At 43.2% G+C, this 13998-nt stretch overlaps 1 protein-coding gene across 1 annotated transcript; it reads left to right on the top strand.

The window, feature by feature from the left end:
• The first annotated feature begins 2856 nt into the window (after window positions 1–2856).
• tsku (tsukushi small leucine rich proteoglycan homolog (Xenopus laevis)) lies at window positions 2857–13365 on the top strand. The gene is made up of 3 exons (XM_075473873.1): window positions 2857–3117; window positions 7926–8237; window positions 10518–13365. The coding sequence occupies exons 1-3, from the start codon at window positions 3103–3105 to the stop codon at window positions 11256–11258; spliced, it is 1068 nt and encodes a 355-aa protein (XP_075329988.1). The 5' UTR covers window positions 2857–3102; the 3' UTR covers window positions 11259–13365.
• The last annotated feature ends 633 nt before the right edge of the window (window positions 13366–13998 follow it).

Here is a 13998-nt window from a genome sequence, read left to right as displayed (position 1 = left end):
TTCTTTTGCCTCAAGATTTACTTTTCTGGAGAGAGACTCCTGTTTTCAAACTAAACTGGTTTGTCATTTATCAGTGAGAGATGACAAACCAGTTTAGTCACACAGCCCTTCCAAAACCAGAAAACGAACATCTAATAAAATGTTCATTTCTATCTTTTGTTCTTAAATCATCTAAGAGGAAGGAAAAAAATGCTGTGTTATGCTGTACTCTGTACTGAGCTCGAAAGTTAGCAGCGGATACAGCTTTGATGAGTAAAAACAATGAATTGCATAAAAGATTTAGGTGTTTTCTATCTGATAAGCTTGTGCGTGTCTGATGAAACGTGTTTACTTCAGTTGTGTTTGTGTTAGAACAAGGAAGTACAGTTTTTGATCTTTATCTGTCGCTTTCTTTCTTTTTTTCTTTCATAACCGGCCTCTGCAAACTGGTTGTGCTTAAACCTCCAGATCTCCAAGAGATCTGTGTCCGTGTGTGCGTGTGCAGGCGGTTAAGTGTGGAACACAAACTGACATGTCGAGGCAGGCCCCCCCTCACAACGTACAGCATTACATGCACTTTCACTCTATTTTTGCATTTTTCAAAAAGTAGGCCTCGGTGTCTGTGTACCCCTTATCCCTTGAGAGTGCGTGTGAGTGCGCGTGTAGCTCCGTATGGGTGTGTGCTGCGATGCTGTCACGCTCCTCTGTGGAAAACAATGGCTGCGTGTGCAGATGGAGAATTGGGCCCCCTCCCCTCTCAGGTTTGTGTAAGCAGCACCATATGTTCGTCATAAATGCATAAATGGTCACACTTGACCCGTGTGTCTCAGCTCCTCCAGTTTGATCAGGTTTTGCAATATCTAACACCAAGCGGCCAAAGTTTCAACAGATCATGTGTTACCCGCAGAAGATGCTCTGATATGTTACATATTTGTTTTGCATTGGCTTGAACAGTGTTTGGACACAACTGAGCGCTCTAACTTAATGCCAATCGTTACATATTACAAGCTAATACATCAAATATTCTGGTGCTTTGGCCAGTTTAAACTTGCACAACCTTCCACTGCAGAGGATGCGTCGCAAGAGGAAGAGGCTTGTTTCTGCGGGCTACAAGATTTGACCAGAAATGCTTTGTAAGCTGCAACAGGAACACTCTGGGTTTCCGTTCACGTTATTTCTTATCAGTTTGATCAAGAATTGCACTTGAAGCCAAATTAAACACACCGCCGCCTCGTTGCGCAACACTCTCCTCCCCGGCTTCTCTTTGCATTCACGACGCTGCAACAAGACTGAGCCACGACAAGACAAGCAGCATCAAGGCCGCGTTCGAAACTACACGCAGCCCGGAAGCTCCCCTTGTGGTTCTTTAGAAATAAAAGCGTTATATTTGTGAAGGACTTTAGTAGCAAGAGCTGAACTCCACCCAACTCCTGCTCTCTGCTCAGCCCTTTTCAGAGAGGGAAACTTCAACAAAAGTCTTCTATTCCTGTACTTTCCCGTGTGGTCTTTTGGACCCAGTGCTCCACATATTTAAGGTGTTTCAACACACCTGGCTCGAATAAACAGGTCTAAAACAGGCTTCTATAGCATGATGACAAGCTGATAAGGTGGTCCATTCATTTGAATCAGGCGTCTTGGAGCAGGAAAACATCTCAAGGTTGGAAAACACTGCTATGTTGGGATCATGCAACGGTATTATCAATCAAATTGGCAAATATTGTTATCAAATTTAGCAACTGTGCTAACTGTGGCATATTTACATTGATGCTCTGCTGATATGTTGATTAATGTGCATTGTCCTAATCAAATAAATATAATTAAAAAAATAATGAATGAACTTTCTGCCACAGCAGAAACATTTATTTCAGCTGCTGTAGGAACTTAACATTTAAAACTGATAACATCAGTTCCCCCTGCTAAACTAGTATACCGAACCAACCCTGGCTTAACTTTTTCATTGGTTTTCCTGCTTTCTGAAAACACTAAAGTTTTTTTTTTTTTTTTCTGTTTTAAACATGGTTGTTTTGAAGTAACTTCAATAACCAGTAATGAGAACTGATTCTTTCATTGGAAGCCCAATAACTAGCCGGAGTTAAGTTAAATTAAACAGAGAATGTATTATTGGTCCCAGGTAAAGTATGGCAGCGCCTGGGAGTGACACAACTCTCGCGGGAAATCCGTCAGCCCAAGCCCCGATATCCGGAAATAGTTCACATTTATCTTCTTCACTTTTATCTCATCACCTATCTTAAAGTCTTGGACCATTCAAGGAAATACATTGTGTTGTATGAGCCGAGTGGACAAGTACAAATGAGGAACATAGATTATTTAGAAAAATACAGAACATGAATAGACAATGTCTAAGAACAAAGCCAACTATAACAAGAACTTTAATAACAGTGTAAAAGCACATGTAGGCTGTTTAGCCATCTTTCTTTTGCCCTCCCCATCCCCCAACTCAGAATTCAGGGGAGATGCAAAGACCGATGGGTAATTTTTAGAACTCAACTTTAATGGGAATACTGTATTTGAAATCACTCACCACTCGCCATTTACTGAACTACGGTGAGCTCACCATTTTGTATCTATGTTTGAATGTGTAGTGAGATTTTTTTTTATACCTCATAGTGCACTCAAGTGAAACGTTAAGCTACTTTAAATGATTCTCTTATCATTTTTACCAACAGAAAAACCGTGGCAGCAGTTGCCAAGGCCACCCAATAAAACAATAGCCACTGAACAATGTCTCAACAGCATCCAAGATGTCATATATTTTTGTAAAGATGAAGCGGTGTAGAAGTCAGACTTGTTCGCTTTTGTTTTGAAAATCTCCGACCGGAAAACTTCTGATTTTGCATGCTGGCTGACTTTATTGTGGAAAAAAGAAAAAAAAAAGAAACGAGCCGAGGGCAGGCAGGACTTCACGGGATGGGAACAAATGAGGGTGTCCCAGCGTTGCCAGCCCCTGGCAGTTTATTGTGGCGGAGAAGACACGCAGAGAAGGACCCACGGAGCACATGAGGACCACCAGCCGAGGGGCCAAACGACGGGACACAGGGGCGCCGCGGGGGTGTAGAAAATGGGAGCGGTAAAGTGAATTCAGCCGAAGAGCGGATCGTCTGGATGAAAGTCATCAAAGTAAGTTATTTGGGGCGCAGACCGAGGCAGAAAGTGATTAACAAGTATGGCCGTTTTTCGTCAACTAACAGTTTTCTCTTAAACTGCGTTAAGCTTGGAATCAGCGGTGTGGGTTTTCGGAGGCAACAAACGCAGCGGGACCTCCGGCGAGATCAGATTTCACGGTTTGCTCCTGTGTTGAGGAGACCGCCCGTGTTTGTCCCGGCTGAACTGACCAGACTCTTGAGTGTCGTTACCGCAAATTACTTGGAAACACACACTTATACATGGACACGCGCACACGGAAAAGCCTTCCTGGTGCGTGTGGAACGTTATGGGCCATGCCAGCACAGGGGACATGTGGAGCTAACTGACAGCTAAAAGAGGGGCGTGGTTGACAATAAAGGTATATTAACTGTACACAGAGACAAGCATGTGATGTGCACGTTGGGAGATATTTCAGCAGCGCAGTCCTCGGCTACCAGCGGTTTGCCACGTACGGCTGCAGGAAATCTGATCTGCCGAGGTGCCCGTGCAGTGTGCGCACGCCCGCCCGCCTCTCCTGTTAACTTCCCAGGGCAGAGCCAAGGTGCTTCACTTTGTGGGAAGACGAGAGTTGGGGCACATTAGTCCCAGATGATTAGGCTTCGTAAAAGAGACCCCAGAAAAGATATTTAAATCCGAAGCAAAGCGTCAGGTTGTGGTAAGGACAGCTGGCTGTATATCAGGGAGCGAATGTATTGCACGAACTTGATGGCAGTTTAAAACCAACCTCTGAAAACTAGCCGTAAATTAGATGGTAAGTACCATGCAAAAGGGATGAGCCAGCCCTCATTTCTCTATAATATATAGGCTAGATATATATATATATATATATATATTCGTTTCCAAGTGGCAAAACTTTCTTGTAATCTTCTCAAGTGGTCTTAAGTAATAGTTCTTCCTGAAATGTCTTACAAAGTTTTCTTCCGACATTGGCTGCATGTTCCCTCTTTTTCAGTCCATTCCATTTTGTTACATCAGCCTGTCGCAAAGTAACCCCCCCCCCCCCCCCCCCCTCCTCTATTTCTTTAGTTGCCTCTATGAAAAATGCCAAAGATAACACAGTTTGAGAGAAAGAAAATAGTCTTTTTCGCACCAACAAGATGATTTTCAAAGAGTCATTAGTTGAAAACTTGGCACAGACGTGGGTGTGCACTGGCTGAGGTGTGCCAGACATGGTATAAGAAGTGGACTGAAAATCAGTGGCAACAGGTCTTATGGAGGGATGAATCCTCCCCAGAGCCCGGTGTGGGATCATCTCAACAGAGAACAGAGTGAAAGGCCAGAGGAGAGCTTTGGGATTTCCTTCAAGAAGCCTGGAGAACTGTTCCTGAAGACTACCCAAAGAAATGCTTCATACCAAATATTGTCTTTCAAGCTCATTAGAATCGTCCAAACTCTAGTTTTGGTCTTATGCCGCATTTCCATTCAACAAGTCGCAAGCCCTGTTTTTCTGCTAACTTAGAATGAAATGAGCGGTTGGATCAGGGCTGTTGTGGAACAGACAAACCGCACAGCCTGAGAATCCTCAGGTACATCAAAAAAGATCTTTTAGTAATGTACTTTGTTCACCTCGCCTGATGCCAGTGATGCAACACGTTCTAACATCCTCACACAAAAGGAAACAAAGCGTCCATATCCAATTTCTTTCTCTTTTTTTCTCCTTCAAAATAAAGTGAGAGCAGGAGGAGTTTTTAACAGCACATAAAGATCCATTGCACTAATTGGTAGTGAAAGAGCAACCAGATGAACGGATAAACAAAAGATCCTACAGGCCTGCCGTCTTTGGTCGTGATCAATCTTACTTTTTCTTTGTTACTTCTCATGTCACAGTCTTTATTTAGAAAAGCGTTGGTAAAATTCAGTCGATGCTTCACATACAGTCATCCCATCCCCGACTTTTGCAAAAAAAAACAAAAAAAAACAAACATGTTGCTCATTGATATGTTTGAGTATTCACTATCCAGCCCAAGGATTTCCATTGCCACATAATTGTTTTAAAACACTTAAGTACCATCAACTTGATTTAAAGTCCCTGGCTTCTCCTCAGTGTCATGCATTCATTTGGGTTAAAAGGATTAGAGTGGCATCCATCTTCTAATTACACAGTTGTTCAGCCTTCGACTTGGAAGATTAAATTGGGGGAGAGAGTGGTCCCGCGGACAAGACGAGCGCGCGAAAGAGCGCAGGAATGGGGGTCTGACGTGGACGCAAAGGAAAGTGATAAACGGGAGAGCCAGTGAGACGCCAGGTAATGATTCCTCACTTTGTTCCCTGCTCTGGGTGTGCATCAGACATCTTATCTTTCACCATCAGCAGAGTGTCAGCCTGCAGGGGATATTTCATCTGGCCACAGATAAGAATGTTCATTGTAGGACACAGGAGGGGATGGTGTCGTGACTTGACACAATAAAACTGATAACGCGCTTTAATAATTGGATCATTACAGCGATAGCCGCTCAACCTTTCACACAGTCGCAGGGTGATGAGTTAAGGTTCAGATAAAGCTCTGCAACTGTGCGTGCAGAGGCTTAAGGAAGGCGCAAAGGGGCCTTCTGAAAGTGAGGAGGTGTCGCCCCGTGAGTTCACACACCTTTGCCAGTTGCCCACCCAGGGGGTTTCGCGGATGGTTGGCTAATTGCAGTCGTTAGGATGCGTGTGATTTGAAGGCAGCGCCGACAGGAGTTTGCTGTTAGCTCAGGTTTATTGGTGAGAATTCGAAAGGGACACCTGGTGCAGAAAATCCACAATCTTTTTGCTGAAGCCTGCAGATGTTGTCGAGGGACGCATGAGCCCGGCCGCAAAACCGCACAAAGGCGACAAAAGTGCTGAAGACCGGCGTGATAAATGTCAGGAGAATTCCCCACATTTAGTCTGCGCTCTCTTTGCAGTTTGAAGCTGGAATGAGACCGCTCATGATTGATATAGGCTTCGAAATGAGAGTTTAGCAGCCGCTGTTTCATGCAACGCGTATTGCAAACTTGATTTATTAGTTTGGACATTAGCTCTGCTCCCCTTGATGTGGCTCATTCCAGCGGTGCACTTTGTAACTTTTGAAGAACTCAGCTGGCAAAAATCCTGTTAAAAATTATGTTCAGCCAGTGAAAGATTTGTATACTCAGCCTAATTAACACTCTCAGAGCTCGTCCATTCCTGTCCGGTCAAAACTTGCAGCTGCATGGACTCTCGACCTCACTTTACAGCACACAGAGACTGACTGGCCATTTTTTTTTTTTAGATAACAGGCTAACACAATTCATTCAGTTTAGGAAGTCTTCACATTGTCAGTTTTAAAAGTCAACCCGTGGTAGTAAGACGTTCAGAGGTCAAGACATAGAACACAGTGCTGCCCAGAGGTGAACAGCTTGGATTTAGTAAACTTTGAGCCATAGTCATTAGGCTGCCTATGTCGACCCTCAAGCACAATGCAGCAATGTGACCTCACCCTCTTACATAAGCTAAGATAAACAAACAAACCCCCTGTTACATGCTCCTGATAAGAGCTGTAACCTGAATACATGCTTTGCCTGCATATCTTTAAAAAGTCAGAAATTCTTTGTAATTTATCGTAAAAAAAAAATTTAACCCCCCCCCCCCCCCCCCCCCCCCCCCCACCTCTTGGGAAGGCAGTTATTTGACTTGCATTAACGCTTCCCATCCTGTTCAATCTGGAGTGCTTTGGGCAGGTTTTGAACTCAGGTGCTCAAGGTGAAGTCCTGTGTATTGCACTGTCATTTAGGAATAAATGCTTTCTGCCAAATACTCCTTTTCAAGTTTGTGCCAAGCGGCAGCCAGAGCCATAATTGCAGTCTGGTATCGAGGCCCAACGCGTCTGGCTTAAGCTCGAAGCTGCAACTGAATTTCTCATGCAGCTGTAATGCCGCGGAACTGTGGATCGCTCTGTTGTGTCATTCCAGGTCGACTTGACCATGACTGTACATTTGTGCTCGTTACACAACTTGTAACCTCTGTCCAATTTTCATACCCGTTTGAGTGTGTGTGTGTGTGTGTGTCTGTGTGTAAACATTGACTCATGTGAACTGCATGGGCGAGCGCTGTTCAGTTTTCAGTTAGGCAGGTACACAAAGAGGGTCGAAGCAAGAGCTGAAAAAGGTATGATAGGTTTGTCTTTGGCATGGATTTTACTGTATCATTTAGTTCTTTTCTATTTTTACATCGTATTTTACTGCATTTTGCTCACTGTGGTTTCAATTTTTATTGATCCATGTCCTTTTTTTACTTTGCTGACTTTGCTTGTTTTCTTTGTTTCATTGAGAATTGTCCCCGTTGTGGTGCCATTTCAGATGCATTATTTCTGAATTAGTTGTCCTGATACACTGAGGCTCAGGCAGTGTGCAAAGTGTGAGAACAAATGCTTTTCCACCCCCTAATTTTAAGACGGAGCTGAGATTTACGATGCACTCATATTTTCCCTTTTACAGCCACGCACCGTCATCGTGTCGAGTGGACCAAGAAACTGCAAATTAAATCATTGATCAAAGAAATTAGGTCAAACCCACTGGAAAGCCAAGAGGGAGGAAATTGTGGCTACTCGAGTTGCACAAATAAAGGCTTAAAGTTTTTTTGGAGAGCTTAACAGAAGCCTTTAGGATGGCATTTTGAAAGTGAGCAGCTCATTGAATTTCTGGAATCACAAAACAGATGTCCTGTGAGTTTGGCACGTACAAGGTGTTCTGATCTAATCAAGGCTGATTAAGTTTCTAACCTTAACAACAGTGGCGTTGTTTAAAAAAGGTCTTAAATGTAATCTGCTCCCCCCTCTCCAGAGAATGATGGCACTCCTTCTGTGGCTTAACCTATTGCTGCTGGTGGCTGCCCAGTCGAATGCCGTCAAGAACTGCCACCCCGGCTGTCACTGCGAGGTGGAAAGCTTTGGACTGTTCGACAGCTTCAGCCTGACCAGGGTGGACTGCCGAGGCCTGGGTCCCACGACCTCCATGCCCATTCCCATCCCACTGGACACAACCCACCTGGACCTGTCCTCCAATGCCATGGGCCCACTGAGTGACGCCATGTTGTCTGGCCCAGGCTACACCACCCTTGTTAGCTTGGACCTCAGCAGCAACCGTATCACAAAGGTCAGTGGTTCTGGGAACAAAAATATCCTTAAACAAGGTCGGCCAACTTGTAACTTAAAAACAACTTGTGACTATTGCAAGCTAATCTCAGCCAATGTTAAATAGATACAGTAATACAAAATGTACTGAGTGTTACAGATAGTGCTAAACCTCTGACCCCTTGAAGACTGATAGAATGGTTTTAACACAACTTCAAGGCAAGGCATATTTATTTATATAGCACATTTCATACTACAGGCAACTCAATGTGCTTTACATAAAGACAAGGCATTAAGGTGCTGTTTACACATACTCGGGTATTTTGATAAACGCATATTTTCTAACCTTCGTTAGCAAAAATAACTTGGTGCACACAGCCCCGTTTTAAAAAAAAAAAAACACGTCTACATTGATCAGCATAAAAACGCTATCAAGAGCTGTTAAATTACGCCAAGCCTGACGGTGGCAGTGTTAGAACAATGAGAATTCCACACAAGCCAATCAGAAGCCTAATAGAGAACCGCTGACAGGAAGAACTTCGAAAAAATGTATTTCGTTGTTCCTATGTTTCCCAAACGTATTATGTGAGGTACTGGAACAGTTCTTAACACAACAGTGATTTCTAGGCATGTTCTTGCAATTCCGGACTGTTTAAACATACTGATTTAAAAACACAAGCGTACACTGTAAACGAACGGAGAGAATAGCGTTTTCACGCTAGCATCCTGCCAACATGGCGGATAGTACTATGACGACAACTCCTCATTCTCAATTGCCCAAAACTCCGTTTTTGTCTCTTTCAATCAGTTTATAGACAAATGCTAAACGGAGTTTTTAAAAAATCTCCACTTTTGCCGGAGTTTTTTTTATGCCTCGTTTTCGGAGGAAAAAACTCCGTTTGTGTATAAACGAAAGGCACAAACGAAGGGAAAGGTCTTCGTTTATCAAAATACCCGGGTATGTGTAAAAAGCACCTTAAAAGAACAGCATAAAGTAGCATAAAAAAAGCAATTTAAATAGAATAAAAATTAAAAGACACAGTTAAAAGCAATCAAAGAGGAGGGGAAAAAAGAAAAATATAAAACGATTAAGAGGATTTATAGCATTATGCTTTAAAATTATTTAAAGGAACTCAACCATAAGCACACCGAAAGAGAAATGTTTTTAACCTGGATTTAAAAGTGCTTACAGTTGGGGCTGATTTCAGTTCTGCTGGTAGTTTGTTCCAGTTGTGTACAGCATAACAGCTAAAAGCTGCTTCACCGTGTCTAGTTTGAACTCTGGGCTCCACTATCTGACCTGAGTCAGTAGATCTCAGAGCTCTGCTGGGTTTATACTCAGCTAGCATGTCATTCATGTATTCTGGACCTAAACCATTCCGTGATTTGTAGACGAGTAGCAGAACTTTAAAATCTATTCTGTATCTGACCGGGAGCCAATGTAAAGACTTGAGAACTGGGGTGATGTGATGTGATCTCTTTGTTCTGGTTAAAACTCGGGCTGCAGCTGTTTGAGACTCTTTTGGGGGAGTCCAGTCAGAAGACCGTTACAGTAGTCAAGTCTGTTGGAGATGAAAGCATGAATCAGCTTCTCCTGATCTGTTTGGGACATGAAACCCTTCATTCTGGATAAACTTCACCACTTACAAAAGTGCAGTGCACAAGTGGGTGCATATGCGACATACCACTGGAAAAGTAAGATTTCTGTGATTCCATTGATGATAATAAATAAAAAAAATTATGTATTTTAATGCTTCTTCCACTCCCTGCTGCAATGCAATGTATTTTATGTAAAGCACTTTAAATTGTTTGTACATGAAATGTGCTATAAAAATAAATTTGATTTGATAAAAAATCAACGAGCTGGCCCTTAGTGTCATTTAGTTGCCTCTCCAAATAGGTCTCTCTTTCCTCTGAACTGGGGAGGTCTGCTGTGAGTTGGATGGCTACTCCACCCAGAACTGTCAGGGGGAAGAGAACTAAATCGGTTAATTGAACTGCTTCAGCAAGCTCATCGCTCCTCGAGGCTGAACAAAGTCTGCTTGCCCTCAGCAGCTGCAGTCCATGATTGTGGACTTAGACTTTCCACATGACAAGACTCCAAATTACAGAGGCTGCTAAATGACTGCCACAGCACCGACCTGTCCAGCCTACGGGTTTGGAAACTCGAGATGAAATGGGCCGTGGCTAGCTGAATAACAGTGGCTGAATTTTCCAAATGAAATGTTAACATACAGCACAACACCTGTAGAATGTCTACCTTTTCTCATAATCCATCTCTTCTCTGCTGTCTCATTTTCAGCTCAGCCCCAATGCCCTGTCCAAGCTGCGCTACCTTGAGAGTTTGGATCTGAGCGACAACAACCTGGAGAGCCTCTCACCGAGCTGCTTCTCTGGGCTCCCCCTGGCTGAAGTCGACCTCAGTCACAACAGCTTCCAGGAGTTCGGCATGGACGTGTTTGCTTCTAAAGTGAACGGGGAACCTGTCAGCGTGGATCTGTCTCATAACAAGATTGTGTCAGTCTCCAGCACTTTGCATGGAAAAGCTTTGCACGTCCAGAGCGTAAATCTGTCAGCAAATCAGCTGGTGAGTGTGCCAAGCCTGGCAGGACTTTCTCTGAGGTACCTCAACCTGGACGGTAACTCCATCACGCAAATCAAGGAGGGAGCTTTTTCTCAGCTTAAAGATCTGGCTTATTTATCCATCAGTGGCCTCCACGACCTTCAGGAAATTGAGCCGTACAGCTTCAAGGGCCTTCAGAGCCTCCAAGTTCTGGATCTCTCAAACAACCCTAATCTTAAGAGCCTGAGCCCCGCAGTGTTCAGTGGACTCGACTCCCTGCAGGAGCTGAATTTGTCTGGCTCTGGTGTGGCATCCTTGCCAACCAACATGCTGAGCCACCTGCCCAGCATTAAGAGTATCACGCTGGGACAAAACATCCACTGCTGGAGAACCAAGAAGCAGGGACAGTTCCACCGGCAGATTGGCCAGGTCCAACACAACGAAGTGCTGAACTGTAACGTGGAGGGCATTGTGTTGTAAGACTGTACGTGTGGAAATGGACCACTCTCTGCAGTGCTGATTCCAGAGCTGTGCCTTGATATGCAAAGCAGGTGTTTGAGTTGCACTCACTCAGCTAAATCTGTTCCATGGGAATGCTATGGATTATGTCTTAAAGGTTTAATGGAGTCTTTAAGAACTCTTAACACAATATCGTACATACTGTAGCTTTTCAGAACACAGTGAAAAATTTCCCAGCATTTCAAAAAGCACAGAGCTTTTCCCTTTACGTCTCAGCATATTTACTAATCTGAAAACTTTGCATGAATCTATCTTGTACAAACACTGCATTAAGTGGTGGATTCATGTACTTCCCTTCATAGGACAACTTTAAAATCTACTTGCACTTATTTATGAGGTCTTTTCTTTGATGACGCACCTATAGCTGAGCAGGCCAAAACCCCTCTGTGCTTTATCTGCACTCGCAGGTATCGTACGACGTCTGACCACTAAGAGTTCTCATTTGACTTTGAATGTGACGGAAAAGGCTCAAGTTTGAGGAGTTTCCTCGGAAGTCTGATGCTACTCTCATTTCTAATAGTTCACTGTTGAAGCTACAGCCAGAAATCAATTAGCCTAGCACAAAGAATAGACTCGGATGAAACCATTAATCTGGCTTTTACTGACTAATGCTTTGTATGTGGTTTGTTTAATCTATGCAAATCTCTGTTAGAATTGAAGCTGTGCACCTCTTGGTCACGTGGAGGAAAAAAATGGATTTTATTTGTGTTTGGGTGGATTTTGGTACCAATTCTAACAGTAGTCCTTTTCACACATCGGCTGTGGCTTACAGAGGTGGATCAGCGTTGCATCAGTGTGTGTGCATACGAACATCAAGCTGGTGTCGAAAACTCCGCTGAGTCATGACTGCATCGCTGGTTAGACATGCGCTATACACACGGCCAGTTTTTCTGGTGTTACTACCTCCCTTGCTGGCTCTCAGCCGTATCAGCGGCAGGTCATTTTCTAACCCCCATGACACTTTTGTACTTTGACATGATAGCGATACACAATGAAGGCGCATTAGTCCTGGCTTGACAAATGTGTGGAAAGACCTAATGCTATCTGTATTCCTCGTTCTCAACCATGCAGTGCCATTTTGTAGGTTTTGGGAGCTCTATTGGTTAAAATTCAGTGTTATTTTCATAGTTATAATTTAAAAATGCTTCATGAAAATGAGAACTCTTGTGTTTTACTTTCGAATGAGCATTAAACGTTCTGATTGAATGGATTTTCTAACCACACGGTTCACCATGTTTTCACATCGACGTCCTCTGCAGTTTGCCGCAAGCTGCAGCTTCACCACTAGATGTCACTAGATGTGACGTGCTGCTCCTTCAGTGAGAAACTTGAGTAACTCTGCTGGCGAAGAAAAGTATTTCCCAAAAATGTCGAGGTTTAAAATCCAAAGACCAGATCTTTTCTTCCTTTACAGTGAAGTCATGCGTGGAGTGGATGAATTTGATCTCCACAAAAAAAAAATGATCATCTCATTTTTTCTTTTTAAAGGAGCTCAAACCGAACATGATGTTCTGGGTTGGGACGATGTCTGCTCGTAGCGACGTTGTTTGGGTAAAGTTTAATTCAAAGCCGTTGCGCTCGTTGACCTGTGCTGTGTTTCAGTGACATCACGCTGCATGTATATACAAACCCTGACCTTGTTTACCGACTCTCAAGTTGAACAAGACATGATTTATTTTTTATTTTTTTCAAGAGGAGCAGGACCAATGAAGTATGACAGCTTCTCACATATTTATACCGAAGTGACGTCCGTATGTGTTGACATTTCAAGTCCTAGCAGTACTTGTATAAACTTACCTTGGCATTCCTGTGGTGTTTGGCGTACGATCAGCCTCAAGACTGCACGTTAGGGTTTGTGACCGTGAGCAGTCTGTAAACTGCTTTGGCTTTGAACATTTTAAGGCAATCCATGTTGTAATTTCTTTTAATTCGAAAATCAGATCAGCCCACATTTTGATTTAGAGGTCTATATTTGTACTTGTGTACCTATACTGTACATAACTTTATATATAAGTCTGTATGTAGGTAAATTTTATGTGTAATAAATTGACGATTCTCACATTGTGAATGGGGGGATGTCTGTTGTTATTCATATTCTGCGTGATGTAAAACTGTCAACAGTTGCTTGTGTTTGAATGAAGGAAAAAAAAAAATACATTCAAAACAAACCCACTCACAGGAAAACATTGTGTAAGTGTCTGCGCTGCACACAGCAGTTTTGCTATAAAATCCAGTTTTTCAAAGCGGCGTGTGATTTGTGTCTTTGCACAGGACTGAATCATAGCAGGGTGTGGCTGTCTACAGGATGTGAGGAAAAGCTTAGATCTCAGCGTTTTATCCTAACAGTAATTTACGATCTGTATTTAAGTCTGTAAAAAATGTTTTTTTATAGCTTTTTTTAAACACGTTTTTAACTAACAAACAAGTGCCTGGATACAACAAAAGCACAAACGTTTATGTGGCGTTGAATGGTGTTTAAGAAAAGGCTTTAAAGTGGGAAGACGTGCAAAGGCTTTGGCAGGTTACCATGCTGTGGGCCGGTAGCCAGCCAGGGAGGTGGCTTGGGAGAAGACAAGCGGAGAAAGTGGGGGGAAGAGAAGTGGGTATCAGGCATGACAGCTTACTGATATCCTGTGTGTGTCGGGCAACAAGTGTTTGCTTTGTGAGATGGAGGAAGCCTTCACAATGTGCTTTGGTTTCT

This window comes from Odontesthes bonariensis, chromosome 9, assembly GCF_027942865.1.
Source record: "Odontesthes bonariensis isolate fOdoBon6 chromosome 9, fOdoBon6.hap1, whole genome shotgun sequence".
Lineage (NCBI taxonomy): Eukaryota > Metazoa > Chordata > Actinopteri > Atheriniformes > Atherinopsidae > Odontesthes > Odontesthes bonariensis.
This window is presented reverse-complemented; position numbering and strand designations above follow the sequence as displayed.